This window comes from Notolepis coatsorum (genome assembly GCF_963971535.1).
Source record: "Notolepis coatsorum genome assembly, chromosome: 4".
NCBI classification, from domain to species: domain Eukaryota; kingdom Metazoa; phylum Chordata; class Actinopteri; order Aulopiformes; family Paralepididae; genus Notolepis; species Notolepis coatsorum.
Window position 1 is genome coordinate 42,385,455 of NC_140168.1, and position 19,812 is coordinate 42,405,266.

The 19,812-nt window shown below is 42.8% G+C and overlaps 2 protein-coding genes across 3 annotated transcripts in view; both read right to left on the reverse strand.

The window, feature by feature from the left end:
* ash1l (ash1 (absent, small, or homeotic)-like) overlaps positions 1 to 11,579 on the reverse strand; it is a 78,202-nt gene extending 66,623 nt beyond the window's left edge. For both annotated transcript variants that reach the window (XM_084313255.1, XM_084313254.1), the window contains exons 1-3: positions 11,498 to 11,579; positions 10,362 to 10,446; positions 316 to 1,125 (exon numbers count right to left, since the gene is read on the reverse strand). In XM_084313255.1, coding sequence (XP_084169381.1) covers positions 316 to 915 — 600 coding nt within the window. In that variant the 5' untranslated portion in view covers positions 916 to 1,125; positions 10,362 to 10,446; positions 11,498 to 11,579. The remainder of the gene's footprint in view (positions 1 to 315; positions 1,126 to 10,361; positions 10,447 to 11,497) is intronic.
* Positions 11,580 to 12,582: 1,003 nt separating this feature from the next.
* rnf115b (ring finger protein 115b) lies at positions 12,583 to 18,319 on the reverse strand. Its single transcript, XM_084311811.1, has 9 exons — positions 18,241 to 18,319; positions 17,680 to 17,738; positions 17,526 to 17,592; positions 17,180 to 17,424; positions 16,682 to 16,750; positions 16,481 to 16,559; positions 16,102 to 16,195; positions 14,884 to 14,999; positions 12,583 to 13,236 (listed from the first exon to the last, which is right to left on the reverse strand). The coding sequence occupies exons 1-9, from the start codon at positions 18,316 to 18,318 to the stop codon at positions 13,111 to 13,113; spliced, it is 933 nt and encodes a 310-aa protein (XP_084167937.1). The 5' UTR covers position 18,319; the 3' UTR covers positions 12,583 to 13,110.
* Positions 18,320 to 19,812: the final 1,493 nt, after the last annotated feature.

Below are 19,812 nucleotides of genomic sequence, written 5' to 3' on the forward strand. Positions count from 1 at the left end.
GAGGAGGAGGATGATTGCGAGACTCAATATTGGCGCAAAATGGAAATAGGAGCACGTGTGGAGCATAGAACAATGACACAAGGACGAAACAGACACACAAATGGTGTCATGCCAGTGAAACAAAGCAAGGAAATCAAGAAACGGGGAATGTTTTGCTAACATGCTGAGTGTTCCCTTCTCTCTTGGCAGAACTCGCAGGCAGACACCTCTTGTGTAATTCCTTGTGGCCTCTTCAGACTTAAACTCTGGGTTTTGATAGGAATATGGGTTTTGGATACAAATGTACAAGAGCAATATCAGTTTCTCGCCACTTACCCTTTTCGCCGGAGCACTCCCATTCACAGGGGAGGGTGACGTGGCCGGAGCCGGATGTGGCGGCGTAGGAGCGGCGGTGGAGGAGGGGGATGAGGAGGGCGGGGTTGGTCTGTTGTTGTTGTTGACACAAGGACTCTGCGCCCGCTCTTTATCCCTGCTGTGCGGGGGGCTCTGGGTCTGAACACCCGGCCCGCCGCACGTCGTCGTCGTCGTCGCCCCTCCGCGGTTTCCCCGGGCGCCTCCTCCGCGACCCGTGTGCCTGACGGTGGCCCGGAAGGCCGGCCGGCACACATAGTTCTCCAGGATCTTCGGGGGCTTCTTCATGCGCTTGGCCTGCAGCAGGCCGATCTTCAGTTTCACGTTACCCTCCGACAAGCTGCTCTCTCTGATGGAGAAGTGGGACTGGTCGCCTCCGGCCCCGCCCGGCTCTCCTCCTCCTCCACCGTCCACTGGGGTGCCCTCTCGCTCCTTTTCCCTCTTCTTCTTCTCCTCCTCATCTTCTTTCTTCCCGCCCCCTCCCTCCTTCTCTCGCTCACCCGGCGGGGCGGAGGTGGGGAGGGGGGGTGTAGTCACAGCGCCCCCCTGAATCTTCTGATCCATCAGAGATCTAGGGGGTGTGCGCGGGGCACGACAAGGGAGGGATGTTTTGGATGCCAGGTGGAGTCTTGAAGGGGAGCGACGGCAGTCCGGAAGGAAACGGGATGGGGGAGAGGGGGGGGGAATAGGGGGGGGAGGGGATAGCGGCGAGAGTGAAAAGCAATCCTCGTCTGCTGGTGGCTCTCTGTCCAGCCCTCTCTCTCTGTCCTTCAACTGCGAAGGTAACGACAGGTGGAGGGAGAGAGAGAGAGAGAGAGAGAGAGAGAGAGAGAGAGAGAGAGAGAGAGAGAGAGAGAGAGAGAGAGAGAGAGAGAGAGAGAGAGAGAGAGAGAGAGAGAAGGGGGAGGGAAGGGGGAGTAAAAACAAAGACAAAGGATTAATCACCTGGACACAGCTAACATCAGCCAAACAGTGGCAGTTTGGACAGTGCAGTAAAACTACAGGAGAGAAGAACATAAACTGTACATCTTATTATGAAGGGTGGTTAGTGGCTGTCCTCCATCCTGCCTGGGTGACTTTTCATGATGTGTTCGTCCTCACTGCAGGAAACAATCTGTGACCCATTTACACAGCTGGGGTGCCACTACTGAAAGAGAGGGGAGGGGTGGGGGAGGGGGGCCTCTGCTCAAGAACTCAATTACAGCTGTCCACCTGAGAACTACAAACGCAAGCCGCGCCTCCCAGGTGTTTCGCGATAAGCTGCTAAATGAGCCATCCCTGAATGTTCCCTCTATTCATTTGAGAAAATGCGTCTCAGTGAGTGTAGCTAACTCGAGCCCCTCTCACACATGAACTCTAAATGAGCCTGGAGTTGTCCTTTCACATGCACAGCGCACAGCAGTCGATTCTCCGCAGCAGACATGTTCTCACGTATGAATTTACTCGACTAGGTAGAGCGAGGGCATGCGCAGAAAGGGAATAGTACCTCCTCCGCCTGTGTACAGGAGATCTAGATTTATTTTAACTGGCATGTAAACTCGACGTTGTTGCAAATGAGGGCAACCTCAACTTTTTGAGTTGAAATGAAGTCCCTGGAAAAACTTCTGATGTCCTATCTGCTAACTTTAAACCAAAAATAAAAGTTAGCTATGATATTCTTGCAGAGATTCATGCTCCATCTGCTAAGAGTAGGGCTGTCTTAAATACTTCGAAGCTTCGTTCGATGGTGCGAGCTTCGAACATAAAAAAAAAAATCGAAGTTACAATATTTTTTTTTAAATATATATATTTTTTTGCCTCAAATCTTGCGCCTCCATTCCAATGAAACGAAAGTAAGCGGCGCCTTCCCGCCTCCATTCCAATGAAACGAAAGTAAGCGGCGCCTCGACTCCACCTCTCTACAACAAGCACGTGGAGATTATCTCCAGGACATGTGCAGCAGACATGTCGACGAAGAAGTCATCAGACGTGTGGTTACACTTTAAAATATGCAAAGACAATGCCCAAAAAGCAGAGTGCCAGATATGCCAGAAGAAAATGGCATATCACAACTCTACAACAACTTTGTCAAATCACCTAAAAAACGTAAGTATCGTTGTACACGACGGCGACGCACCAAAACATTAATAAGGCTATGCCTATGCTGCTATGACTATGTGTTACCAAGTTGGCTAATTTAATTGTAATCATCTGCTTTTGTAGGTGCATTGTCTGATATAATTATAAATTATAAATTAAATATAATATAATTGTTTGCTTGATAGATGAAGGTTGCAACATAATTATGTAATGTCATGTCGTTGGCTGTGAGAGCAGCCCCACTGCACCCAAGCAGCGCAGCCGAGTGAAACCTTGTTGGCTGCGTCACAGTCACGAAAGGGGCTACTTAATTAATTAATCCAATCCACTTTATTTATAGAGCACATTTAAAAACAACAGTTTACCAAAGTGCTGTACAAGTCCCACAACATAAGATAAAAAAAAATATATATATATATATTAGTACTGTCAGGCGATTAAAAAAATTAATCTAATTAATTACAGGATTTGTAATTAATTAATCTAATTAATCGCATTTTAATCCCATAACCATTTTATGCCTGATATTCTATATTCTATAATCATATTTCAAATTGCATGTGTCCGGATGGCAGAATTCAGTACTTGTAGGAGCCAAAGCTATATTATTTAGGACGGTTATTGTATTATATAATTGTCATAATAGACCATTCTAGAACATTTGTGATGATGTCATAGCCGAACATTCTAGAACATCGAACATTCTAGAACATTTGTGGTGATGTCATAGCCGAACATTCTAGAACATTGAACATTCTAGAACATTTGTGGATGTCATGACCAAACCTTCTAGAACATTTGTGTATCTATATATTCAGCAATTCTCTCAGCCAGGTCAGTGTGCATCTTGAAACCGTGCTGAGCTGTACTGAACAGATAGACTAAACATAGATTTTCGGCTTTCCAGTGTGGAGGAATTTTCATGTGTCGAGTCGGCAGTGATTTTGGAGACTGGGAAAATACAGTTTTCTTACCTTGTAGTAGTGACATGAATATTTAGGTAAATAGATTTAGGACCACTTCTGTAAAGAAAGACTTCGCTGTGGAAGAGAAATAAACCATTTGGATATCTTTGGTTTACACTGGAGCGGCTGTGGACATTATTTTTCTTCATCAACGAACGTACTACTCACGAGTAAGTAATTTTAACCAGTAGAGTGGAACGTCGGCCCTCATAGTACTGTATCTACAAAACCTTGTTTAATCATCTTCCATTGATTAATTTGCTTCGAATTTTCAGGTCTGGTAAATTTGAGCATGATGGTGTTATTCACAGTCAAAGATAAAATAAAATTTATTGATATTCTCATTTGGTTCATTACAATTTACTCAAGCCTAGTAACAGACACAGTATTTCTGACACTGGGAATACATTCCCTGAGATCCATAGATGTCCCTAGAATCAGATACCAAGAACATGCAAAAAAGTCTGTAAATGTGTATTCTACGTTCTTATGGAATGAATGAGATAAAAAAATATATATATATATTTTTTTGTAATACATTTTGAGTAAATTTTCATAACGCTATAATTTGCTGTGTAATTAATTAATCTAATTAACGTGATAAACTGACAGCCCTAATATATATATATATATATATATTATAATTAATTTTTTTATTTTTTATTTTGAAGCTTCGAATTAAAATCGAAGCTCGGCCCCGAAGCTTCGATTGCCAAAAAAAGCTTTGAAGGTCAGCCCTAGCTAAGAGTATTGTAAACAATGACTGAGTTATACATAAACAATGGAGTTGGAGAGTGCTCTGTAGGACAAACTGTGATGACACCATTTCTAAATTACCCCAAGCATTTTCTCTGCATTATGTTCTGTAAGAAAAAAGGTTCATATCCGCCCGCGCCTATCAGCCAACATGTATGCAGAGTTTGCCGACATCGATATATCGGTCATAAAGGCCAATATCAGGCTCTAACTTTTACGCCATGAAACTGTATAAATGGTTTACAATTAATCCAAAACATTTGTATTACTCATGAACTGTTAACACATCCAGCCTCTTACTCATCGTTAACCCCTCATGCCACCTTTTAACCCCATGTAAACTGTCACCTTGTTTGTAGAGCTATAACCCAGGGTTTCCCATTAATGGCCCGCCACAGTCTAATTAGTCCCACCACAGTTGTATAATGAACCAAAAAAAATGTAATTAAAAACAAAACAAATTTTTTTTCTTTTTTTTACAATTTTTTTTTAAATATAAAGTTTGCCAATAGGGATGTATCAGTAGTATTGTCAGTGGTAGTAGTCGTAATAGTAATCCACTATATTTTTTTATTTTCTAAAAAATAAACCAGTTCAACACAGGTAACCACTTTTGCTTCATTTCTTTGATGGCTCAGATGTATGCTCTAGTCCAGTGGTTCCCAAACCTCTCCTCGAGACACCCCAGCCGTTCCATGTATTTGTTAAATTCCACCACCAGCACACCTGATTCAACTAATAAAGGGCTAGTTAAGTTGAATCAGGTGTGCTGGTGGTGGAATTTAACAAATACATTGAACGGCTGGGGTGCTTCGAGGAGAGGATTGGGAAGCACTAGTCTAGTCGATTTTGTGTTTTGAGCACAAAGTTCATCATAGATCTAGCCTCTTTATTTTGCTTTCAAAGTGCACCAGATTGATGCATTTAACTTTAAAATGTACACACACAAAAATAATTCGGGGGGGGCATGCCCCCGGACCCCCCTAGAGGGTCGGAGGTTCACCCCCCCATAGTCTCTGAAAATCCTGTGGGAAACACTGTATAACCATATTCTATATTATAGCTATGGATACAGTACTATAGTCATTTGACACTGGGTTTCTTCCGGTCAAGATGCAAAAAATAAATAATTTTTCCATCCATACGTTCCCGTGTTATACCGCGGTGAATATAAGTATGGTTTTAGGGCGGTCTATCGTAATCCATGAAATGCTGAGTTATAGCCCTACACGTCGATTACATTGTGGACTCTAGCTTTCCTCGCCTGAACCCGCTATTGTTCCGGATTCAAGTCCACATTATTGGTATTATGTTCCATCATGAATGCATGAATGGGGGGGGGGGGGTCGTTTCTGATTCGGTAATGGGATTCGCATTGAACACTAGACACGGTTACCAGCCCGATCGCTATGAAGGCATTGCAGGATCAGGCTAGAATTTATGTCGAATCGCTCTTACCTTCGGCCGAAAGTAATCCAAAAAGAATATTCCAATTTCTTGATCGACATCTGGTAGATCCAATCCCCATTTGATCGACATTATAAACGACCATAACATACGGATCAAGCATAATTGACAGGCTTCGATGTAACTGGCTGAACTGTGTGCTTCGCCGAGAACAAGAAATGAAATCTGAGACCTGGGGTCATTTCACAGCACAGGCTACAGTGTTAGAAATGTAGCTCGATACCGCCGCCTAGTAGGACTGCACCTTCGGATTCCGACTATTCATTTTTCAGCCAACACACAGCACCCTGAGAATTAATCGGGTACTAAAATCGGAAAAAAAGTAAAAACGACCCAGAAACGAGAATCTTCGTTTATGGCACTGAACCGTTGGGCCACAGAAATGAGAATTCTCGTGAACGGCACTGGATGTGTTAATTTATGTAGACGTTTTAGATAACGAGCCAACAGTGTTTCATATTTCTCATCCTCATCAGAGAAAACTGGCCAACATATTATCTTGACTTGATATTTGAAAAATATCCCATTTGAAAGCATTACTGAGCAAAAGCTGACCTATTTAACAAACGATGGCCAATTAATCATTTCATACAGGCGAAACCACTGTGAGAAGCACACGTTTAATATAAATGTACGACTTTGCTGCAGCCTCCCTCCCCTCCACACTTGTCACTTTTTGAAAGATATCGGGCGCACCTCACAAACTCGCTCAAATATTGATGAGACAAATGGCTTGTGTACTCTTGGTCAGGAATGAAATCAGAGAGTATATTGCACAGATATACATTTCATCCACAACCCATACGTTTTCCTTTCCTTTCCGAACTATCAGTGGGGAAAAAAGAGACCAACTGTACTGTACACAACATCGTGGTCCATCATCACCTGTCCTATGAAGTAATGTTAGCAATCGTACCGAATGCAGGGCCACGTTCAACCTTAAAGTGTTGTCGGGGCTGAACGTGACCGTGGTCAAGCTTAGGCACTTAGCGGCGGTTGTTACGGTGCAAATCGGGAGGATCGAGAAAACAAGGTGGCACGCTCGGGATCGGTCAATTGTGTTCCTTAAGAGGGGACGTCCGCTTCCAAAAAGAAAACCATCCCGCAGTTCCCCCGTGGCCAGCGAGTGATTTCATGTGGATCCGCCCCCGAGCAGGTGCTTTTCTCCGGGTGAAGTCATTTGGAGGGGAGTCAGAATGGTGACCTCAGCACACCGCGCCCTCTGGGACAGACAGAGGATCCGGCCGCCTTCTCTCCAGCTCCTCGGCGGCGGCGGCCGGGGATCATGAGTGATAGGAGCGTCGACGTGCCGGCGGTCTCTACGCTGCCCTACATTAGTGCAGAGCGCTAAAGGACCCACTTAAATTAATGGAGCGGAGTGCCAGAGGAAAGTCATACGAGTCACGGCATAGGGAGGCGGCCCCCCGACGTGAAGGAATCCACAGCGTACAGGGGCTTAGAACACTGTTTATTTTGGCTTGTTATTGTGGTATAAACGACAGACAAGGTTTTTTGTTGTTGTGGAACCACAGTTAACCGAAGCCCAATTCTGTTCGTCTGGCTTGTCCCCCCCCCCCCCCCCCGACACCACTCTCTGTTTACTTCAATTACTCACTCCATTTCACTTCAAAACTCCAGACCCCCCCCCCCCCCAACCACCACCCCGCCGCCTTCTTACACATACCACACTCAAATCACACCTCCCTCTTTTCTCCAACACTCCATCAATCTCTCTTCTTTCTAGCTGCTTTTCTTTCAACCCTTCTATCCCTTTCAATATTTCTATTCCGCGGACTTGGAAAGGAACAGCGGACAAACTTAAAGTTGCCGTGTTCCTACTAATCGAAAACACATTTCATCTGCCAACCCTCCCTCCCTCCCTCCCCACACACACACCATTCCCTGTGTCTTGCGCGTGACAAGCGTTCCGTTCTCCTCTTTCTTTCATACTGGCTGCTTCCAGTGTTAGTATGTGCATATTCATTATGGCGCCGCTTCCGCTGGTCTCGACAGCAGCAAGGTTCAGAAATAAGCTGCTGTAGTAGCAACTTGTCTAAAGTGGCTCCTGACACAGACTAGTGCAGAAGCCTCTCGGCGAGTCAAACCGTTCCTCTCACCTCTTCCGTCTAAGGAGCTAAAGCCGAGCCACTTACTAAAGCCGAGCTACTTATTCTTCTCTGAATTATCTGATGCCAGCGATTAAGCTCCTTCCGTTTCGAAAGCGCAACGGTTTGAAAACCTCGATGGGCGTTGACGAGAGCATCTAATTTCCACACTTGTCATCGAGGTCGTTTTTGTTCTTGCAGAGGTGTTCTTCCAATCAATAATACACATCTAATAGTCATCGTAAATGAACATACCGCAATGAAATATGATATTCTATAGGACTCCCATTCTATAAGACTCTTGATATGGGAGAAAAATGGATCAGTCATACCTGTCCATTCTGTCTATATATGTTGTTTACTTTACATTTCAATAACAACCAGTAGTCAAACTTGTGAAATAAAAGGGAAAAAAATATATAAATATATATATCAAACATTTTATTATTATTTTTTTAAAGCAAAGAAAACGGTTTAAAGGATGGATTGATTGAAAAACGTGAGGGGCTGGACTGAAGACTAGAGGACTTAAGAAAACAGTGCGACAGCAGGAACATAGTAAACAACTTTGCGCGCCCCCTCCCATTTTTCTTCTCCCTTCACTCCCACCCACTCCCTCCCTCCTCACTTTTGCACACGTTGTTCATAACTGCTGATTTCCCTTTGGCCAGTGGAATAGTATCGAACCCACCCCCCACAGCTTTCAAATAAGGGCGTGCGTCAAGCTAGTTAGTGATTTCGTTGTCATAGCCATTAGCGTCCGCATACCTCAGCATGAAGAACACAATTGCAGTTTTACTTTTTCTTCACTGCTATTATAGGGTCACGCTCAAATACACTAATCGGTATATTGGACCTAAAAGATACAACTGGTTAGACTGGGGAAACAGAGTTGAAAATCAAAGTCGGAAAAACTAGGTGTTACTATAGGACCACGCCACACTGTAAATGTCCTAACCCAACCCCCTCCAATGTACAGTAAATTACCAAGTATGGTTGTCAATATTCCAATGTAGTTTTGCTTGTACAGTTGTACAGTGTCCCCCACCCACCCACCCCTCCTACCCAACCCCCCCCTCCACACCCACCCAACCACCTCCAATGTACAGTCCCCCTCCACCCCCCCACCCACCCACCCAACCCCACCCCATACCCAACCTCCTCCAATGTACAGTTTCTACGTCAAATGTATATACTCTCTTTTCTGGACTCTTTTTGTATCACAAACAGTACTATTTGCAAATCTGGTATGTCATAAATGTATAGATGCATGTAGCAGTACTGTCTATCTGTATGTTGTATGTCATGTTATGATGAATTGAAAATGGGGGACCCTGATGTAAACAAGACGAAAGTCTTTCTCTGGTCTGCATCCCCTTAACAATTGTATGTATTGAGCTGTACTGTATTGTACCCATTCTGCAATCTGTTAATAAGGTTTTCAATCAATCAATCAATCAAATTGATAGAACTGGGTACTAGAGATGTGACAGGTGTCAATCAAGAACATTCCTTGTAGAGATGCCCGTGGCAGTTATACTCACTCGTATCTTACATACATGCAGATATACAGTAGCAGTTATACTCACTTGTATGTTAACATGCATGCAGATATAAAGCAGTTATACTCACTCGTATGTTACATACATGCAGATAAACAGTAGCAGTTATACTCACTCGTATGTTACATACATGCAGATATACAGTAGCAGTTATACTCACTCGTATGTTACATACATGCAGATATACAGTAGCCTATAGAAGATTGGTTGGGTGGCTATTTCAGTAAACACTGTGCGTCAAATCCTTCCGTTATGTTTGTTTAACCGAACGTCAAATGACCACCACCTCCTAATAGACAGTCTCCTCCCCACCGCATGTATATATTCCCTCCCCGCCGTATGTATATTTCCCTCCCACCCACCCACCCCCTCCTAATGTACAGTCCCCTCCCCATCATATGTATATACTCTGTCAGGATCTAGGGGTAACAGTACTGTATATTTGAATACCGCTTATGTCACAAATGTATCAGTACTAAATACCTATATGTCCCTATGCCATAAATGTCATGTATGTTGTGTATGTCATAAATGTCTATATGAAATGAAAATGGGGGACCCTGATGGAAACAAGACAAACGTCTTTCTCAGGTCTGCATCCCCTTAACAATTGTATGTATTGAGCCGTACTGTATTGTACCCATTCTGCAATCTGTTAAATAAAGTTTTCATTCATTCATTCATTCATTCATTCATTCATCATCTAAACGGGCAGCAAAGGCTGATGGCAGGTGGTAACGGTTGAACCCAAGTATTTACTTTCAGTTGTACACCTTTTTCCTCAATCTCTACAACATCAAATTACAGAGATTACACTGATTATCTGAAACTAAAGCATATCCGATGTCAATGCCTTGAAGCGAAAGGTCGATTTTTGCACGCAATTGCTAAATGTATTTATGAGCTAAAATCACCTCGTGCGAACATTTGACTGATTATTATGAGTGGGCAGTGGCACTGTCAAAACAAAATGTCACCTGACCCCATTAGCCGTAGTAATAACTTGCTAATAACCATGGCACCACAAATTACACCAGCAAATTTCTAAATGTGACGTTATTTTAATATTGACTTACCTTTGTAATTGTTCAGATGTGGTGTTGTTCACATTATTTGGCTCGGAATCCTCCCTTCGCCTGTATCAACATTATGTTCCCAGTGCTGATTTGCCAAAAACCCAAATGTGAAAAAAAAATACGAGTCATTTCAATTATACATCCAAGATATTATTGATTCAGATTATGTTGGTATATACCTGTATACGCTATTGGCCATTATGACGTGAAATAACTATGAGGTTGTGAGTGTGCATGGTCAAATTCCTGAACTGTTTTCTTGAATGCTGGCAGCAGTGCCTATAAAGCATAGGCTATATACCATCACAATACAATCTCCGTGCACAATAAATACAGTACTAGTAGCCTAGAAAGAAAAAAAACGGGTTGCAAACATTGCCAGCCAAAAACGCAAAGTTGTGATGGTAGGAGCAGAGCGCCACTGTGTGCATTGCATTCCTCTAGGTGTATATTTGTTTCCAGAACAGACAGTCATTACCATTTAACTAGCAGCAATGTAACAAAGTATCAATTTGCACTTGATGCGAACAATGTGCTGAAGAATAGCAAGTGTTTATTATTTTGTAGCCAGCTAGTAGTTATTATTACCATCGGTCCAATAATAGCCAGGCTGTGCTAACTAGCCATCATCTCTCAGCAGCAGGCTTTTTGAAGAGCATTTACTCTGCTGGATTAATACATAGCTTAGCTACTATAACCTGTGCTGTATACGCGTTTCGAATACGTTGAATAAACACATCGTTTTGTTTCAATGTGTCTACATCGACAGATCACAACATAAGACAGATCTGAGGCACAGGATCCCTCATCCCCGTCACATCCCCGGAGCGACGCGTGCTGCTAGTGCTGCTCAGCTCCGGCGGCTAACGATGCAATATTGTTGACCAGAAAGGCACTCCAACAAGGATGCATATTACACGAATGCGCCGTCGGAACAACTTAAGATATAACTATACACGCAATCGCGTAGCCGTTGATGTTTCACTAAAATAAAATAATACATGCAGCGCTGTGTACGTTATTAAAAAAAAACACGAACTGTCAACAAAATGGCGGCTGCGTTGAATCAACAGACCCGAAATGGATCTCCCCTCTATTTTCTTCTCCCTCTCGCACAAAACTCTCTTTTTCCTTACAAGCAATAGGTATCTCCGTAATATTTCCAAGAAGCTCCGGGATCGTCTCCGACACACCGTTAGCTACGCCTAAACGTGTCAGAATGGGCCTCGCTCATTAATCGGGCCTCCATGGCCGCTCAGCCCGTATCGTTACTGTCAGTACAACACGGGTCTCGGTCACGGAGGGAGGGAGGAGGGAGACGGCAGAGAGAGGGGGGAGAGAGAGGAGGGAGGAGGGCAGATGTCGGTCGTACAGCGGCCCTGTGGTCAGTCACTGGCCACTCTCTCCTAGCGGTGAAAGTGTGACAGAAAAACCTCCATTTCATTCTTTTCGCTTATAGAATTTAATGCGATTTGAGGAATAAGCGTCGCCACATTGAAAGTGTTGAGACTTTATGATGAATTGAAAATGGGGGACCCTGATGTAAACAAGACTAAAGTCTTTCTCTGGTCTCTGCATCCCTTACCAATTGTGTGTATTGAGCTGTACTGTATTGTACCCATTCTGCAATCTGTTAATAAAGTTTTCAATCAATCAATGAGACTCGGGGAAGACTAAACTTTCAGATAGCCTGCTGCGTGCATTATTGACGACCTGCCCACTGTTTGTGTGCTCGTCGTGGCAACGTTTGCCCTCAGCGGCGACAAGTATAGCCCCCCGAGGATTATTATGGATGAGAGGTGGAATGTCAGAGTCTTAAGAGAACAAAACGTGCAAAAGACAATATGCCAAATCTAATCATAAAGTAATTTATCTTCTATTTCATTCTACTCCATTCTTCATGCAAACCCATGCATGTTGGGAGATGACAATTAAATGTAATTAGCATAATATAACACAGTAATAGTGTAGGCAATTTAAACTACTGTAGGCATATTATGGAATAAAGCTGCAGATTTCCAAATCCTATGCACACAAATTTTTTTTTTAAACAAGTCAGGTGTTACCCTACCAATTGATTATTAAAAAGTTAAAAGACCCACCCCCCTCCCAAAAAAAGTGCATGAAAGAGATGTACATAATATTATATTATAAGGTCAATCTGCATCAGCAACATTCAAGTGGAAATGAAAGGAGGTGTCGTGGATGAGGGTCACAGGGTTAGGCTTTAATAACAACTTTTTCACAGCGAGGAGGACCACAAGCAGATCAGGTGGAAAAGCGCCAAAGGAGTCCAACAGTCAACCGAGGGGTCTTACCCGCAAGAGCTTCAATAGAAAAGTGGTACTTCAGCTCAGCATTTTGAAATCTCATCATATTCGACAGTCACCGACGACTCTGGGTAACTCGTTTGTGATATCCAAGCTGTTCGTTCGGGGAAATTAGCAGGGCAGGACACGTCAGATCCACGACATCTTGTCAACAAACTGTTGAGTCCATTTGTGTGCAGTCTAATACAAAAAAGGCAGGGATGGGCAGAACTTCCTCGTGTAGAAAACATAAAAGGTCCTTGAATGAATGAATGAATGGGGGAGGGGGGGGGTCTGAAGGTTAAAGCCATAAATTACCATGCATTTAATCATGTAATTTCAATAAACAACTGGTTGATGTTGAGGGAGAGGGCAGACCGGTGAGAGACAGGTGTGTCTCTCGAGGACAGGTCACGAGGTAGAGGTTGTAATGCTGCGTCTCAGATCGCCTGCCTCTCCTGTTGCTCCGTCCTAATTGAGGGGGGTTGCGGGGGTGCCGACGACGATGGGGGGACGCTGTTGTCGACGCCGTCCAGGCTTTTGCGGCACACTGGACAGGTGTCGTGCTGTAGGAGGGATACACCCGCGGCAGGAAGCATGGGACACATGTCAAACAACAGGCAAAAAGATCATTGTGAAAAAGAAATACATTTTAAAATAAAAAATGGCAACATTTTCAGGACTTCAGAAATATATCACTATAATCTGCTTTATGTATGGATTGGAAATAACAGATAGATAATTAGATAATCCAATCAATGTTAATCACAGAAGTGTGATACAGTATCAAATGAGAACTGAAATGAAACAAATATTTCAGAAATCTTAACTTGTTATTTGCTTTTTATCTTCAAAATTGTGACTCACGATTCACAATAAATAACAAGACTAAAATTCAAAAAGCCCCACTAGCGGCCCCTAGAGGCTGTGCTGCTCCTTACACCAAATCCAGACCAAGCGACCGGTTGACCGACAATGCCATCACTAGAGCCACTAGCGTTCTCACTACCATTCTTGTGTCTCTCTTCATGAAGTGTTATTTCCCCCAGGGTCTTGAATGTTCACATGAAATGTAGTGAATGTACGACTAATAGGTCAGGAGATACGTTCATTTGACAATTGTGGCCTGATGTTGGCACAAGAGGAAAGGTCATGGGGTCACCAAAATCTAAAGGTTTCCTTCCTCTGTCATGCATGTTCTCAATAAATTGTATGGCAATCTGCCCATAACTTCAGTGTCATGGGATCACCAAAATCAATAGGTATCTGAATGTTTTCTGAAGATTTTATGGAACGTCTATCAAATCGACCTCCAGCCCCACCCCAAAGGTTTGTTGTATTGAATGATGTGAAATCACAGACGCTTGCAATGCAGTAAATACCGTTTCCATGGATCTTCAATGTTTTTTGCAATGAAACTAGTCGATATCTAATTGTACCTATTTTATTTTCCAGCATCTCTTTCTTCGCTTGAAGAAACATATAGTTTTGGTAGGTGTAGTACACACCATTTTCTTTATTTATCACTTCCTTCCCTGTCTGGCTACTCCACACCTAAGAGTAAAATACCTTTACAAACTGGGCAGTACATTAGGTAGACAGTGTTCCTGGCTCCAAAAGGCAGAGCTAATTGATTAAACAAAGTTAATGCATTGCTTATGTAGGGCAATTCTGAACAGCTTGTTAATTTAAAGTCTTCAAACATTGGAAAACAGCAAGGAGTATCCGTGTATTTCCTCCCCCAGCACTTAAATAACAGATCAGACTGCCAACTCCATACAAAAGCTAAGCAAAACCCATTTTCCATAATAGGTCCCCTTAAAAATGCATGGAAACTGTGAGTCACATTATTGATGTTTACTTCTACAAGAGCAATAACAACTTTTCATTAATCTGTGGGATATAAACCAAGTTCCTTTTGTAGGCTTATTTGCGGTCGGCATCAGTTTTTAATTTGTTAATAATGACCAGATATTATTACAGACACGTAACTTAAAAAAAGAAAAAAAAATTATTCCAGGGATCCCATTTTGATATCAGGGGACCCCCACTGATACACTGAGGCACTTCAGCCTGCACTAATAGTTACTATTTTAACCCAAGAGGACTCGGGTCAGGATATGTGGTTTTGATAACCCCCCTGTGACTAAATGGAATAGGTTTCATAATGAAGCCCTCAGGCCACACTGACTATAGCCAGTCCTCGTTCTCACCAGTTCAAGCCATGGCACTATACAGTCGCTGTGGAAATAATGTTGGCAAGGAAGCTGCCGGACAGACTCTCCCAATGAATACTCCTCTCTACACACCGGACACTCAAGCCTGCAATCTGTGTGTGAGAGAGAGAGAGAGGGGGGGGGGGGGGGGAAGAGAGAGAGGGGGGAGAGGGGGAGAGAGAGGGGGGAGAGGGGGAGATAGAGAGATAGAGGGGGGGAGAGAGAGAGTATGTGTGTGTGAGCGAGTATGTGAAAGAGTGACAGAGAGGGGGGGGGGGGGGGGGGGGGGGTAAATAATCAGCATACATTGCATTGTAGTAATGTAGCCTGTTCTTGATATGCAGAAATGTTTTGCCTCTTGGCCATTTAGCAATTGTAAATGTCACTGACCCAATGGACCCATCTCAAACCTCCACAAGTTTGCCAGAGAGAAGCAACAGTTGTGATTGGAGGATCAAGAAAAAAGGGCAGGATTGGAATAGTGTGAATAAAGATTTCAATAAGTACAAGTTCTATCATAGACCAACCATTCCCATTCGAAGTTACATTCCTGAATGGTCATTTTGACTGATACGCCTTAAAACGGCTGAATGACTTGATGTTGATAAGGAAATTAGCGAGTTGTTTTGGCGCATCAGACTCGGAACGCTGTTGTGCCAGTTGTGAACATTCTTAACTTTTTAATCGAATGCACCGTTCACACATAAAACAATGCTCACTCCCCATGACAATATTCTAGTGTCTATTGTAACCATATTTAATGTAATGCATAATATAACCAATAGGGCATACAGACCCTCATCTGCACTTTGATTGCACTGCCTACTTGCTCATATGCGTATACTCAGGAGTTAAATATATTGTTAATTGTTTTCACTGCCTATTTTTACTTTTCTACTGTACTATAATTGTATAACCTGTATTATGTCTTCTATTATTACTATGTACCACCCCCCCCCCCCCCCCCATGCTGCTATGATGCCTGAATTTCCACAAGGGGATCAATCTTATCTTATCAAAACTCTACGAGAAGCTATTTCAGGTGCACCAAAGGAAATCACCATGAGCCATTTCGAAAAGGCCCTTTCTATCCATTCGATTCCAGTTACTTTCCGACACTCAACACTATGTTGAGGCCTACAACTGAGTGGTTTAGGGCCTGAGTGACGTCACCAAGTATAGATCCACTGATGGTGTCTACGGTGGGCAGCCCACCTGTCTGCTCCTGAGAGACGCTGACTGTTGGCAGCAATGTGATCATCTCTTTCTCTGCAGGGGGCGGACCTGTGCTCTCCAACTGGCCCAGCAGCTAAGAGAGGGGGATGTGAGACAAAGAGAATGGATAGAATAAACAGAAAGAAAGAAAGCGGGCGAGCAAAAACATTAAAACTTTAGAGAGAAAGGGGGGATGTACAGAGGGGTGAGGGGTGTGAAGGACTATAGAGATAGAAATAAAGAGTTTGCGACTCTGAACGACGAAGAGATGGAGGTGAAGACAAAGACATGGAGAAAGAACAACAGAGAGGGAGAGAACAGCTTATTACTCAGCATGTGGCAACAATGCCTGGATATTACTAGTGCTGACATGACTGACCTCTGTGATAACTGCATCGAGACCTCCCTGACCCCAGGCATAGTCCCCTGGGTTTGAGTGCAACTGTAACATGGTAGATCTGAGAGAGAGAGAGAGAGAGAGAGAGAGAGAGAGAGAATGTCTCAATTGTAACAATAATGAGAATGTGTGAAAAGCTAAGGATATGAATGGAAAGTGTACACATTTTGTATTTCTATTTACAATGAAGCTGGTGCAGCGCCCGGGTTCCCATTGTTGGAAAACAAGCCTGCTAAGAACTGCTGCACGATCCTTAGAAAGACAGAAAACAAAGACATCTCCTTTAATGATAGTCCCCCTTCATAGTTTCAACAAACAAGAGCACATTTATGATTTCACTTGGAGCCACTGAAACAACTGATATGGTCTTTCAACAGAGATTCTCTTAGGGCAAGGTAATGGCTATGCACCAAAAACAATCAAGTACAAGTATGTTGCTTACTAATATATGTGCAATACTAAGCTGAAATTAAAATACAGATAATAACATCAGTATAACCGATAGTCTTTTCCATGCATGGTAAATTGGGATCACCCACTCACTCACGCGCAGGTAGCGCCATGTGTCTGAGTGGTTTCATGCTTGTGTATTAGTCTCTTTAGGCACAGTTACAATCACTATTGGAGATCAAACTGAGCACAGTAGGCCTATGGGTTAAAACAACGCGTCTCTACACCTACCCCTCCACTGCAGGAGTTTGGTCGGTCCAAGACGGCCTCCTCTCCTGATCAGGTGTGCGCGAGGAAGGGTCTCGGTCTACCTCTGCGGCTCCCGAGTGCCCCCCAGGTGGACTGCTCCGCTCAGCTTGTATCCGTTCACCGGCGGTAGCGCTGTGGCTGAGGTCTGGTTCTGGGTCTGGTTCTGAGGCAGACCAAGGGGGATCCGACAGCAGGGCAGAGCGTTCCATAAACAGCAGCTGCCATAGCTTGGGGAGGGAGACCAGAATAATTTTGTATTTATTTATTTAAGCCAGAGTAATGGTATTTCATGAACATGTTAATAAGATGGTTGTAAAGAAAGACACACCTCTGAGAAAACTGTGTTTGAATCTTCATTGTGTCGTTGTGTCACCGTGTCGTTGTCTACCAGCAGACTGGAAGGCAAAGTTAAATTTCAAAAGGAATTAAAATTATGTTGAATAAGAAACTATAGAGAATGTAGCAATTATGCTGAAGTGTACCTGGAGCATTCTGCCACCTCCTCAATGAAGCCAGATTCACACCTTGGGCATATGAATTCCTTATTTATATTAAAAAGAAAAAAAAATCAAAACGACACGTAACTCTGCATCATACACACACCCACACTTGATACAAATGTACATTATGACAAAATATCCGTGCGCGGGTGAACAGAAACGGTGTCAGCTGCGCGAGTCCCTCCCACTCCGCCTCCCCTCGCGTCTCACATGCAGTTGACAGTTGACTACTAGCTGGCGACAAAGTGCCACAGTGCTTCTAAATATGGCAACGAACGAAGCAAACCTAACTTGGATCGCCAGATTTGTTCTCTCCCCAATGAATGGTTTCCATGCCGCCTGTAATTAAACATGTATAGATGTATATTCAAATATTAAACTCTAGTCGTTATAATTATTTACAGCTTTGAGAGGTTAAAATCAATATACTAGCCTATCTCACCATTACTTTGATTGTTTTAACAAACTCTACTGAACGGCCACATTGACCATTTCAGACCCGGGTAGCAAGGACAAAGATAAACACTTCATCAGAATACTCACCGGGAGTTTTGGGTCTATTTCACATTTACAGCAGTGGCAGAAAAACTGGTGTTGTGGTGACGCCGCAGCCTCCGCCATCTTCACGGTGAAGCACTGAAGGTGACGTCACTGACGTCGGTATGGAAGCTCGCGGAAATCCTAGGCGCGTGTCAGAAGGGTCAGTTCAGTCCAGTCAGTGGGAATAACAAGTAAGATTTCGAGAAACCCTATAATAATAAATATACACCACCAGCCATTCTCGTCATTGCGAGGTGACGTGTTGTTTCCTCTTTTATTTTTTTTTAAGAAACTTAAAAACGTTTTTACTGCAGCTTATGGTTAACCGGCTGCCGTGTGGCAGTGAAAGGGTTAACCTTGTGTATTGTAGTGGTGAAAGGGTTAACCGTTTGGTAGTGCGGAGGTGAAAGGGTTAAGGTGACTATAATCTGTTTTTGTTCGACATTTGTGTAAAACACTTTGTAAACATGTTTTTATATAATAATGCGGAGCTATAATAATATACATGTGTGCTATATAAATAAAGTTTTATATTATTATTATATTTTGTAAGGTCAAACACTTAAGCTCCATCAAATCCTGAGTACATGTTTCATTTATCTTATTTATTGTAACTTTTTCTAAAGTTAAATCAAATAAGCCTCCTCTACTTCTAAAGTATATTCATGGGGTGCCCAAATATTTACCAAGAAATTAAGTATCAATGATCGAATTTCCAGGTTTATTCTAAATAGTTGTTGCATAAGTAGCCGAAAGACAGGGCCGCATTAAAGATGACATAATGGATGCAGTTACACACAAGTGTGTTAGGGGTCGCCAGTGAATAAAAGGAAAATAAAAGGATCAGACAACTGTAAACACAACCTTGTTATCTTGTTATATTAGGGCCACGGAAAGTAGGGCTCAGAGACCAACTTCTGCCTTCCACAGCATTATTTATAGTCCTTCAAAGGGTTCCAGAGTATGATGAGATATTCTATTTGGTCTATTTTGGTGCGCCTTATTTGTATTTCAGGGGAGATAACTTGATTATTAGAGGGTACAAAGAGATTGACAAAACAATGTAATGTACTTGCTACATTTGTAAAATAATCAATGTCGGTTCTTACACCTTTTCCAAAGCAAAATTCAAGCACTTTTCAAGCTTTTTCAAGGTGCATTTTCAAGCTTTTCCAGCAGCTTATGCGGCTGTGGTAAATTAAATATTTACTCAAAATGATAATTTGACTTCTTCCATCACATTAAATCAGATGTTATTGTGCTATAAACAACCAAAATGATGTAGACTTGGCATCCTATATAACCTGGCTGAGCCAATATGAAACAATCACTCAAATAATCAGTCTTTGAGGTAGGCAGTCAATCAGCTCATTGAGCCTTAAAATGTATACAAAATCAAATCAAGGGATAATGGAGGTACTATCCAAAGAGGGGTCCGGGAGGGGGGGGTTCGAGCTGGAGCATATGTGTGTAGGGTTTTAGATAACAGGTATTAGGGGTATATCCTGTATAAGACATTGGTATAATTGGTAATTTCGTTGGATATACACTGTATACTGTAAAGTATTATTATAT

Coding starts and splice junctions, on each gene's coding strand:
- rnf115b (XM_084311811.1), bottom strand. CDS start 18,318: ATGGCGGAGGCTGCGGCGTCACCACAACACCAGTTTTTCTGCCACTGC. Junction 16,751..17,179: donor CAAACTCCTGCAGTGGAGGG/GTAGGTGTAGAG, acceptor TGTCTTTCTAAG/GATCGTGCAGCAGTTCTTAG. Junction 16,196..16,480: donor TCGATGCAGTTATCACAGAG/GTCAGTCATGTC, acceptor CCCCTCTCTTAG/CTGCTGGGCCAGTTGGAGAG.